General features: G+C 39.6%; 1 protein-coding gene across 1 annotated transcript; it reads left to right on the top strand.

The window, feature by feature from the left end:
• The first annotated feature begins 13 nt into the window (after positions 1 to 13).
• On the top strand, positions 14 to 12,977 carry sri (sorcin). The gene is made up of 8 exons (XM_057339375.1): positions 14 to 174; positions 761 to 832; positions 1,544 to 1,613; positions 1,771 to 1,814; positions 1,955 to 2,102; positions 3,380 to 3,493; positions 3,626 to 3,684; positions 12,078 to 12,977. The coding sequence occupies exons 1-8, from the start codon at positions 136 to 138 to the stop codon at positions 12,102 to 12,104; spliced, it is 573 nt and encodes a 190-aa protein (XP_057195358.1). The 5' UTR covers positions 14 to 135; the 3' UTR covers positions 12,105 to 12,977.
• The last annotated feature ends 236 nt before the right edge of the window (positions 12,978 to 13,213 follow it).

The following is a 13,213-nucleotide window of genomic DNA, read 5'->3' as shown; positions in this document are numbered from 1 at the left end:
GGAAGAGGGCGGGGATTCACGCACTTTAACCAGAGCATCTGGTTGTCCGGAATCGTAGTGAAGGCAAGGCTTGCTAACCGGCATAAATCACAAGAAGAAGAATCGAAGTAAAGATACCTGTGAAGCCCTTTAAACATGAATTTTCAGGGATATGGTGCACCAGCTGCCGTCGGGGTAAGATCTTACGTCACTGTCCTGTGACGAAACGAATTGTACTAACGAACTGTTAAACTTTAGCCTTTAACACAGCAGCATTAAACACCCATAGATGTCGTTTACAGGCTGATCTATACTGTAACTTGAGCTGGGTGTGTCACTAAGATACATGCTGTAAATGTGTATACTAGGCCTACTGTGTAAAAAGTAAAAAAATGTTTTCCTCAAAAATGTGATTGCATTCACCAGGTTTAATTGTTCTGTTATTGTAAGAAGTTAGACACTTTATATTTGGGTGATACTTTGGGTGACCCAAGTTCGAGGCTTGTGGTCCTCTCCTCATTATTCTGTCCTCTCACATCCCAAAACCAAAGCTTAAAAAAGGTTAAAGAGAAAGTGTCACTTGTCTCATTTGCATAATATGCAAGTAGGGAGGATTGTGCTTTGAGAGGGTAAGAGACACTTGTACCTAACAAAGTGTTTATTTCACCACAAACCATAATGAACATTATGCTTTATTATGAGATGTCACAATGTTATGAACATTATGAACAATTGGTCATGTTTGGGACTAAATCCAGCCTCTTTCCCATTTCTGCTGTAGTATGGAAGTGGATTTCCTGGACAACAGCAGCAGGACCCTCTGTATGGATACTTTGCTGCAGTTGCTGGTCATGTAAGTTGGTCTCTCATTTGCTCTACCGAAGTGATTGTATGGAAATGAGCAATAGATTGTGTTGTACAGACTATCTGCCTCTGTAATTTTGCACATCCCCTGTTGCTGAATGTAAGAGTGACTTTGATAGATTTGTTCTTGATGTCTGATAAAGGTCTTGACAGTGGTAGAAAGTAGACCTTTTCATCATTACAGTTTATCTGATTTTCTTTTCTAGACTGTTTTTTCCTATTAATATGAACTTTTGGTTGTACTTTCTTTTGTTGCTTTAGCATCTCTTTTTTTCTATACACTTGCACATCACAAATTATATTTAATTCATTCATTTTGTAGAGAATATATTCTGCCAAAAGTGATGTTTCATCCCAAATTTATTTATTCACTCTCATGCTCAGTCAAAACCCCCTTATGGCTTTTCACTGTTCTTCAAGGTTTTTTCTGGTTCTGTCAATGGCAGTGTATGGTTCTGATCTCTTCTAAAGCTTCAAAAGAACACAAATACTTTATAAAAATACTTTATAAAAAATGAATGTGCTATATTACCTAATCTAAAAGTGTTTTAAAGAAATTACGAATGGGTTTGGTGATAAACAAACCAATATATAATGCATTATATTTGGAATTCCAATTCAAAAGTAAAAAGCAAAAGTACGATTATAATATTAAAGTATATTCATAATATAATATTTATAATTTTGTTGTTTAAATCAGGATGGTCAGATATCTGCAGAGGAACTTCAAACTTGTCTAACTCAGGCCAACTTCTCTGGTGGCTACAGACGTAAGAGTTCATATCCGTGTCTTTATTTATTTGTTATTTATTGTCCATTTTTCATAATTTAGGATTACGATTATAATTTTAAATGGATTTTAAGAGTTATGCTTTAGTTAAATTAATTGAACATATAACTTTTTAACACTCATTCAATGTTTTACAGCTTTCAACCTTGAGACATGTAGACTGATGATCAGCATGCTTGATGTATCCTTAATGAGGCACTGAGACAAATCAATGTTAAGGTGTTAAAGACTTGCATCTTGCTACAGTGCCCTGATGTTGAATGTACTGTCATTTGTAATTGAATTAAAACTGTTATCTTACATAACTTAGCTGCTTATCAGAGAGACATGTCTTGCTCCATGGGTTTCAATGAGTTTAAGGAGTTGTGGGCAGTACTTAGTGGATGGAAGCAGCACTTCATGAGCATCGACAGAGATATGAGCGGCACAGTTGACTCGCAGGAAATGAACCTGGCTGTCTCCTCTATGGGTAAAACACCATTTCTGCACACATTTTTATTTCCCTTTATTTAAATGGGAAAGATTTTTTTTCAGAAGTGTCCTGGCCAAGATGGACAGCCATCTTGGCTGTCCCCGATGGGTTCGGTCGGGTTCAGGCTTAATTTCTATCATTTTACACGGGCTCGGGCCGGGCTCGGGCTTGCGTGGTAAATGAGCGGTCATGTGATGCGTTCCAATTAGCGCGAGAAAGATGCGAAAATGGATGCTGAGGAGGTGAAACGGAGGCTTGCCTCTGGCGATTACGTTTTGGTTGCACCAGCAACTAAAGCGAAGTCTGAGGTGTGGAAAAGTTTTGACCATGTGCATGAGAATAATGAGCCAGTGGGATATGTGAGATGTTACGATGTTACAGTGGACTTATTTTATTTCTTTGTTCCAACTTCAAAGTGGCATATAGCCTACGTTAGTCATTAATAAATTATGTTAAAACATGTATAAATGACTCATTCTTGACAAAAACTGTGTGCGTGCACACATTTGAATAGCCTAATGTCGGGCTGTAAACGGGTTCGGGCTTTTAAAAAGCTGACAATCAAAATGTACTTGTCGGGCTCGGGCCAAATTCTGTCGGGCTCGGGCACTGTCGGGCCTAACCTTTAAGGCCCGATTACAGCTCTAGTGCAGTATACATCTGAACGGACATCTAAAGAGAAGACATTGTATAGGAGGATGCACTGTTTCTCCTGTACCGATTGATGTGCAGCTATGGCATCAGAACCCATGCTCGAACCCAAGTGCCCCAATACCTGTTGTCATTTCTCCCTGTAGTGGATCTCTTTAATATTAAAGTAATTGGAGCCAATATACATTAGCCCAGCCTTTACAGCTGTAGTACAAAGGTCTTCTCTTAGTGATTGTGTGTAAAATACTTAAAGTACATTCGCACAGCTACAAAAAATATATATCACCCAGCCTGAATGTAATAAATGGAAAAAAACGTATGAATAGATAGGGATTTACATCTTGGTACATTTAAAGGGGAACTCCACCGAAAAATGAAAATTCTGCCATGAATTACTCACCCTCAAGTCGTCCGACAAGTCTAGGACATTCGTTTGTCTTTGCCACGCAAATTAAGATAGTTTTGATGGGGTTCGGGAGCTTTCTGACTCCCACCCATAGACAGCAACATAACTGTCATTCTGATCTTTGAAAGTCAATTTTTTTTTTCATTTTTCGGCGGAGTTCCCCTTTAAACGTGTGAATTGAATGTGAATTTTATGATTATTTGTGATGTTTGTGCAGGATACAGGTTAAGTCCTCAAACCATGAGCTGCATAATAAAGCGTTTCAGCTCTAATGGAAAGATCTCATTTGATGATTATGTTGCCTGCTGTGTCAAACTGAGGAGCTTGACTGGTAAGTTATTCTCTACTTTTTCAATGTCTCTGTGATTATATTCTGTATGTAAATAATGCTTTTCATATAAAGAGGATGAAATGAGTTGAATAAATGAGAAAAATGTTCATCCATTTGTTGTCCTGTAATCAGATCTGTTCAGCAAGAGGAACCAGGTCCAACAGGGAATGGCAGCATTTCAATATGATGATGTAAGCATTTAAAATATAAAATTAGCTGTGTCTCATTTCGAAGGCTGCTTCCTTCGGAGGACAACGTGACCTCAGGAGCAGAGCCATTGAATATGAGAGTTATGACACTCGATCTCGCCGCCGTGTGGTCACGTGGTTCGTGGAGCCCTCAATAGTTCCAAACAAATCCGTGCTTTCAACCTATTTAAATGGATTTTAGCTGGACAGATAACAGCAACTGTGTTTGCATACATTTAGCTAAATATTAGTACAGGGTGTTCACTGATTACTACGTTGACTACATTTAGAGCAGTCTTTGTGTTTAATTTTAACATTTAATTTCAACTGCCAACTCGTTAAAATGTAAAAACATGCAGTTATTTTACCATCTGTACAGCAAATGCGTTTGGGATACACTGAAATGAATGGGCTTCAGTGCAATATTTGGAACAGTAGCGGCCCCTTTGGCATTCGAAAACATGAGGCAGAGAGTTTTGATGGGTGTTTGCAGTTTATTCTTACTGCGTTGTTTATCACCTTACTATCACCGTAAAACTATACAAAAAAGAAACATAAAATTAAACTCAAGCAGTACGTATGCAATACGTAACAATATGAACTTCACAGCATTACACAGCGTGGTTTACTCAAACAGAATTACTTCATCCTAAAAATGAGAAATAAACACAATAGCATGAAATGCAATATGAATATAACATACCTCGTCCCGCTATTGCCAAGAAAGGGGAAACTAAGCACCATAACACGTATCAAATAAACTTGTAAATGCTGCTCTGAAGTTAGCTTATGCAACGCACGTGAGACTCTTCTTCTCTTGTGCTACAACTCCTACTCTTAAGTTCCCTTGCGCCCTCTAGTGACGCCTTCCAATAAAACAAAAGAAGGGCAAGCGGTCATTACACTAACCATGCTTGTTAAATGGTCTAAGCACGCTTGTGTTCTGGGGTGTTTTGAGTGACTGATTTGATGGGTTCAATCAGTGAGTCTTGTGAGTTCAGTGTTTGATATATGAGTTGTTTCAACAAAATGAATATGTTCAAATGAGTCATTACGTTGCAAATCGTACATTAGTGGACATTGACGCACTGTTTGTTATTCACAGCTGTTAGGACATCGCAAAAGATAGAAGTTAACAAGGAAAACATTTCATTGGATAGGATGTTTCCTTTATGTCAGCTGCATGTGTGGAACACTTGTCAGGGGAGAAAAGGCAACATGTTTTTGAGCACATTCACACCCAGCTGTAATTCGGTTAAAAATATTCTCTGAATGCGCCACGTGAAACATTGATTCTGCCTTCCGACGTTGCTTTTGATAAACGTGTGAGGGAGTGAGAGAGACAGTTTCTGAAAACTTCATTAAGCGCTGAATATGACATCAATGTTCCGTGAGATGGAGCGCTCTGTCCCACAATGCTTTTATGCCGTTCGGTCTGCGCAACACAGAATGAAGTCAAACACACACTTTAGTTTGGAGACAGAGGGAGTGCATGAGCTCTCTGCTCGCTCACTTATCACAAGCGCATCATTCACTACTCATAAATCACATGCAATGAAAAATAAATCTTTGGCGGGACAAAAATTTGTTTTACGCACTGGCACCAATCCTACGAATAGGACAAATGAGTATAAAAAACGATCGCATTTGCAAGGATTTTGGTCGCAGTCTAGAGCCCTGGTAAGTGAACATGGGTGTTAGTTGGAATACCAAAACTATTTGAGTCTATTTTCCTTGGTCTTTTTGCTTTCCAAATTGTTACTCAGAATTGTACCCTCTTTTAACTTAACAACACAGAAATTCTTGTCTACACACTCTTTTTCAGCCAATGTATAATTTCTCCTTCAAGGACCCAACATTTTTTAACATCTTGTCTTGAACGATCTTGTTTTTCTCATCCGACTATGGAAGGTAGGTTGGAAGTTTACTTTAATTAATATATTCAATAATGCAATGTTTGTCTTTCAGTTGTTTTTAAACAGGAAGGCAATGAAATAATAGAGTTTTGAACTTGCGCGACCTTACGTTTGCGATTTACAGGCTGGTATCGCTAACACCCTATCTGCCCCGCAGGTGAGCAGCACGATGCGACGTGACATAGGACTATAGAAATCATTATAAACAGAAATGCTGTCCTCACGACAAACACCTTGTTCTTGATATTTTTTATTGTTGCATCACATTGCGCCGAACACGTGTTGTAGACAAGGTGTAAGTTACTTTACTGAATATTTTCTGAATACTAGATGTTGCACACTGTATGTATATACATTTGTTTGGGAGAAATGTATTCAGTTTAGACGTTGGGACTTGGGAGCATATGTCTAGTAGATATATCATTTTTAACATCTATCAAAGTGCAGTGCAAGGTACTTGAGATGCAATGTGGGTAGCACGTGAGAAGTGGGACAAAAAGCGATCAAGGCTGATAGGATTTCTGCATTTTGACTCGTTATCTATAATGTATTAATCTATTTCTTGCCCAAAATAATGTTAAAAGTCTCTAATGTTGTGTTTAACGTTAGCTTCATTTGCCTAGCTCGAGGTGTTTTGTCCAGGATCAATATTATGGTGTCAGTTTAATAAAAAAATAAGTTTCAAGACTGTAGTGGTTTCTACAATCAAGATGTTTTGTAGTAGAGATCCGTATTTACACAACTAATCAATTACTTGATTTGTAGCAAACACTTGATTATAAATTCTGTAATGTCTTTCTCTCTGTAGGACCTTTTTGGTGTTTAATGAGAACACTGCAAAACGTGTAATAAAAGTAATTTATTTTTTCAAAATATTCATTCTGTAATTGTTAGTAGATAATATGTGACCCTGTCTGTGAAATCTAGGCTGTAGTCTGATGATCTAATTATGAGATTAGGAGCATGACAATTTGCTTTCAGTTATTAATTTCACCATGATTTCAATTGTTCACATGTTGTTACTATTAAATATATTAAGGTTAAATATAANCTTCATCTCCAGTTCGGTCTTTAACATAGCACTCAGTTTTGCTGAAACTACAGCTGCAGACAATTCCAATCTTGGAATACTTAGAATTTTTGTGGGTGCAACTCTAGCCTTGGCCATCAATAGACTGCAGTGTACGTCATTCTGGTCATTTTTAAACCTAAGGTAAGAGCATGCACCATACCCTAGATTACTCGCATCCGAGAAGTGGTGCAGTTCTGTCCTAATGATGGTACCAAATGATGGTGGGTGGTAACATCTCAGAATGCTGATATCCTTCAGCTCCTGAAGACTACTCTTCCACTTCTCCCACCATGGGATTATGTCCTCTGGAAGGGGGTCATCCCAACCGATGTTTCTATGGCAGAGCTCCTGAAGAATTATCTTTCCTTTCAGAAGGAATGGGGAAACAAACCCTAGAGGGTCATACAAGGAAGCAGTGACCGACAGGATTCCACGACGAGTTGAAGGGTGGTCTTTCAGTTTGACATCGAATCTGAACGTATCGTCTTTCACAGCCCACTGAATGCCAAGAACACATTCTGTTGCTTCAGGATTGAGATTGAGTGGTTTGTTGGGTATTGCCCACTCAGATGGATCTGCACAATGTAAAGCTTCCTCTTCATTTGAGCTGAACTTATGGAGATGTAAGCCTCCACGCTTGCACAATGCTTGGGTTTCAACGATTAGCTTCTTGGCTTCCTGAATCGAAGGGACAGACATCAAGCCATCGTCCAAGTAGAAGTTTTTCTGAATGAATGATGAAGCTGAAGGATACTCGGACTTGTATTATTCTGCCAAGTACTTAAAGCCAAAATTGGCACATCCAGGAGACGAAGCTGCGCCGAAAAGATGTACAGCCATTCTGTATTCTCGTGGTTCTCTTCCCAGATCTCCGTCCTCCCACCATAAGAATCTCAGGTAATTCCTTTCCTCAGGGGGAACAAAGAATTGATGGAACATCTTCTCAATGTCGCATGTCACAGCGATGGTTTCTCTCCTGAATCGACAAAGGACTCCCACCAAGGAGTTAATCAAGTCTGGGCCAGTAAGAAGTGTGTCGTTAAGGGAAACACCACAAAATTTTGCGGAGCAATCAAACACCACCCTCAACTTGCCTGGCTTTTGAGGGTGGTAAACTCCGTGATGGGGTATGTACCACGCTATTTCTTCCTCAGAAAGTGTGGGAGCTGGTTCCGCTTCTCCTTTATTGCACATTTCTTCCATGAAGGTTTTGTAACTTTCATAATACTGTTGGTTGTTCTTCAGTCTTTTCTTTAGGTGTTGTAGTCGTGCCATGGCAAGCCTTTTGTTGTTAGGCAGTGAAGGAGCACTGCTACTCTTGAAGGGAAGGGGCAGCTGATAATGTCCATCTTCTTTGTGCTGAACGTTATCGCTGAGAAGACGTATGAACCGGATGTCTTCTTGAGAGACATGTTTGTCCTCAGGATGCTTCTCATTGAAGTCTGAATCTAATACCTTTAGGACATCGTTTGCAGATGAGACTAACACTTCCTTCACTGTAACTCGATGCACAAAGCTTTGGTTACCTTGACTGTCAAGATGAGGATTACATAGACCTATGATGCTCCATCCAATACTTGTTTTCTGTGCAAAGGGCTCGTTGTCAACGCCGGTGATAACCTCTAAAGGAGCTAAAGCTGAAGAACAATCGTATCCGATCAACATCCCTATGTCACAGCTCTGAAGAGGAGGCATCTCATGGGCTATGTGCTTGAGGTGAGGCCATTGCAATGCTGTCTTCTTAGTCGGTATGTAAGCCTTGTCCACAGGAATAAAATCGCAAGTATAGGCTTGTGGAATCTGAATGTATTTCTTACTTTGGAGTCCTCTGACCCTTAGGCCTCTGATATTGTGACTTGTAGTGAGTGTATCAGTAGTAGTCATAGTGCTAAGCCTCAACTTCACTTCTTCACAGTTTACATGTAGCTCATCAAGGAAATCCTTCAAAATGAAAGTCGTATCGCTCTGAGTATCGAGTAGCGCATATGTGAGAATTTCATTTTGCGGCTCATCTGTAGCAGAGATGAAGACAGGAACAATACTAGAGGTTGCAGAAACATGTTGGGTCAAGGCATGAGATAAAACCGTTTGCGTTTCTTGACTTGAGTGTTCTACATCAGGACTTGACTTTAGTGACCTCACATTGTTTTTGTCTCGTTCCTCATGTAAGCAAGTTGGGTGGCGTAGGCCACACGTACCACAGGTGTGTCGTGTTTTGCAGTTTTTGGTGATGTGTCCCTTCTTCAAACATCCAAAACAGAGGTGTTTCTCCCAAATGAAAGATCTTTTGTCGTCTATGGATTTTGCTGCGAAGATGGGACATTTAGCAATGTTGTGCGCTTTACTCTTGCAAACAGGACATTGTAACTCTTGTTGAACTTCTGGTCTCCTTTGTGTTGAACCCTTAACTTGAACTCTTGTATGGAAAGCCTTGGCTCTTTTGGGGTATCTCTCGTCAGAAACTTTGGTGTTCATCAGAAGCGAAGAGGTAACAGGGTTACAGACTAACTTGGATTCCTTTTGCATAAACTCTGAAAATCGCTTAAAACTTGGGTAGTCCCCAGACGAGTCCAACTCTTCAACCACAATCTTATTCCAGTTTCGCACGATCCAATCGGGTAATTTTTTGAGTAGTTTGTAGTTCTCCTCGCAGTCGTTTAGAATGGTTAAACCCTTCACGTGTGGGATGGCTTCTACACGGCCCTGTAGAAAATCACTAAACTCCCACAGTGACACAGGGTCATTAACTCCTACCTTAGGCCACTTCATGAGCTTTTCGCGAAAGGCTCTTTGGACAATGAAGGGATTTCCATACCGCTCTTCGAGAACCTTCCAGGCTCCCTTATATGCATCTTCTGAGTTTCGATAAAAGAATCCTTCAACTGCTTTTCGGGCCTCTCCACCAAGATAGGTTTTCAAGTAGAACATCTTTTCACCCGCTGGAATTAATTTACGGTCGATGAGTGTCGTAAAGGACAATTTCCAATCGATGAATTTCAAAGGATCACCACTGAAAGTCGCTGGCTCTGGAATAGGCAATCGACTTATACTTAGAGAGTTCACTAATGCTTGGACTACGTTCATTGACTCATGAGTCGTTTGCACCTCAGGAAACGTTTGATGAGGATGAAATGACTCTACCTCAGGATTAAGATGGGGTTTGTTGTCAGCTTCATTAACTCGTCCCTCCTCGAACTCTTCAGCATAGCTCTCGACACCATTGTACGCCCTCATGCGAGCTGCTGCGACTTTGACTTCCTTCTCTGCGTTCAGCCGCTCCAGCTTTTTCCTCTGCTCCTCTATTCTTAGGCACATTACTGCTTCTTTCTCTTTTATCTCTGTTAGCATTCTAGCTTCTCTCAGCTTCCAGTCATTCTCCATTTGGCATAATTTTGCTTGCTGCTCATGAATTTCTTGCATGGCCATTGCTTGCTCAACCTTGGCAGCAAGTTCAGCTTCCGCGTCAGCCCTCTTACTGGAAACCTGGGAGGAAATCCTTGACTGGCTCTCTGCTCTTGACTGCTCTGAGATCACAGTATTTGTGTTTGTACAACCAAAGATGGATTCAAACTCATCTTTGTTTAGTATTTGCCTAACTCTCTCTTTCACAACCTTTTCATTATGGCCCTCATCAATGGTTTCCATTCGTCTGCTCACCAAGTCACAGATTTCAGCAGTTAGTGTGGTGCAGGCATCAATCCCTTTAACAATATCTGGAGTTGTAGTCTGATTACGTAACAAGGGGGCGTAACACTGGCTAACTGCATCAAGTTTGCACTGAATGTGTCTTTGGAGACTATCAAGATCTTCACGTGAGCACAGGATTTTTAATTTAGACCTAGTTTCCTTAGCCGTCTGTTTCCAAGAGTCATAAGCCTTGTAAAAGGCTTTCTCATTCTTCTTTGCCCTTTGACTCTGCATTTCTAGGCCCTTCTCTGTCAAACTTCCCTTACGTGAACTTGATCTGACAGGTTGCTCTCTTGGGGAAACACTTAATTCCTCTGCAGGGGTGAGCACTGTATGTACACCTAAATATCAGGATGTCCCTTTAAATATTTAAGTTTCAACACAGTCTCACAAGGAAGATAACGTATCTGCAGCTCGTTTCACTTATCTTTCTTTTATCCGAAGCTTAACTCTCAGCGCCACAGTGCGTTGTTGTTGACTTATCTCTGATGTATGCACATGATTACACGTTTACCGTCGGACATCATAATCAGTATCTTGCTCACACCATGCAATCATGAAACAGCAGCAATGTGGTGAAAACCTCAAAAGCCGCGTCGCATCACACGAAGGAACAGCAGCGTTGCGATTAAAGTAGATGCAGCATCCCGTCGCACTCACGCGATGAAACCGCAGCGGAGAGTTTTACTGTAGCGGCCCCTTTGGCATTCGAAAACATGAGGCAGAGAGTTTTGACGGGTGTTTGCAGTTTATTCTTACTGCGTTGTTTATCACCTTACTATCACCGTAAAACTATACAAAAAAGAAACACGTATGCAATACGTAACAATATGAACTTCACAGCATTACACAGCGTGGTTTACTCAAACAGAATTACTTCATCCTAAAAATGAGAAATAAACACAATAGCATGAAATGCAATATGAATATAACATACCTCGTCCCGCTATTGCCAAGAAAGGGGAAACTAAGCACCATTACACGTATCAAATAAACTTGTAAATGCTGCTCTGAAGTTAGCTTATGCAACGCACGTGAGACTCTTCTTCTCTTGTCCTACAACTCCTACTCTTAAGTTCCCTTGCGCCCTCTAGTGACGCCTTCCAATAAAACAAAAGAAGGGCAAGCGGTCATTACAGGAACTATCGGACGCTCCATGCGAGTTACTTCCTCATTCCATTCTTCCTATTGAGATCTACGTGAGTGTCGTAACTCGCATTTTCAACGGCTCTGCTCCGGAGGACACAGCCTTTGTATATGGAGGGTTCTTGACCTAGAATTATTTGACATGTTTTTTTAAATGACATGAGTTGTGGGTTATCCTTAACAACCAAGGATAGACGAGAAGAGTGTCCTCCTTGATTTTCTGAAATGAGACCGCCTCTGTATGTATGCGGCCAACAAATGTGGCCGACAAATCCAATCGGGAGCATTCGAATCAAAACAATATTTTGTATTCTTACAGTGAGGGTTCATTAAGCTGTTGATAAACTACCCCTAGGCTTTCTGTTGTGTCTTTATTCAAAAGAATCTCAGTCCAAACAAGAATCTGTGGAGTAAACAAATTACACAGGAAAAGTAATAACAAAGCTAATGTTTCTGAGAAAGCTGATGTAATAAATTAATAGAATTACACCATTACAGCAAAAAAGTAAAAACAAATAAGATGACATTAATTGAATGGATTATTGTATTTTTTATATTTTATTATCTTCTCACAGTTTATCCAGTGTACCATGAGCATCTAAAAGAAGGATCCATGATGCCCGTTTTCCCCAATCTGAAAGACTACAGATCATAAAGGATGGGGATGGGAACAATGGGTCTTGACAAGCCTGAATATAATAGTCATTCTATAATTAGGGGTACATTTCATATCAACCTATAAGTGAAGAAATCAGTGTGTTTTTTTGCTAAATATTCTACTTGTTTCCATAATATATCACTGGAATGTGCAAAATTCATTAATTGGCAAGCTTAAGCTCAAATGATAACTTAAATATTTAAATCAAAATAAACGTATGATTCATTATTTTGTCAAATGTGTTACAGACAAAAGTTGTATCATAGAAGACATGAATGAAATACTAAGCATTTGATAAAACATTTGTTTGCAAGTTCTTTAGTCTATTCTTCAGTGTGTTTGTGGTTGTTTGTCGAACTGCTTTTAAAATATGAATTTTAAGCTGGATAATTGATATTCTGTGGGATAGTATCATCAAGGATTTTTTTATCCACATTACGTTGAATTTAGAGTTATTCAACATTATTATGTCAGACCTTGCGCTCTAAAAATGTCCCCCGTCATTTTTATTACAGTTCAGCCAACATTTAAACAAATTATGGCACAAAAATCCCATGTAACACAGTTGACAACAAAATAACACAGTTGACAACAAAGTAACACAGTTGACGGGAAGCATTAGGAAAAGAAGAGAGAAACCTTGCTTTATGATAAAAACTTTATTTTGATAACAAATCTACAATCTGTCAGATGCAATTAAGGCATGCCACTTTTCTCGTTGTTTCTTTAAATATGCAGCCCTTTTCTCAGGATCAGCATCACGCCGAGCCCTGTACTGGCGCTGCTTCTCGGCAGCAGATAACCTCATCTCTCTAGACCAGAAATGACTCTGTTTTGAAATAGTGTGTAGCATAATTGATAGGGCTAAAATTACATATGTCATCAGGAAACTGTCATTTCAAATCACTGAAACATATCAAAATGATCCATGCAATTATTGTTTGTTAATATGAGTAGGCTATAGGGGTAGAATGGAAAATATCTATAATGATGTCGTTAAGTCTAGCTAGAGTGTAAGGATTTATTCAGTGTATGGATAATATTGTTGAGTTA

The sequence above is a fragment of the Triplophysa rosa genome, linkage group LG8, assembly GCF_024868665.1.
Source record: "Triplophysa rosa linkage group LG8, Trosa_1v2, whole genome shotgun sequence".
Taxonomy (NCBI): domain Eukaryota; kingdom Metazoa; phylum Chordata; class Actinopteri; order Cypriniformes; family Nemacheilidae; genus Triplophysa; species Triplophysa rosa.
This window is presented reverse-complemented; position numbering and strand designations above follow the sequence as displayed.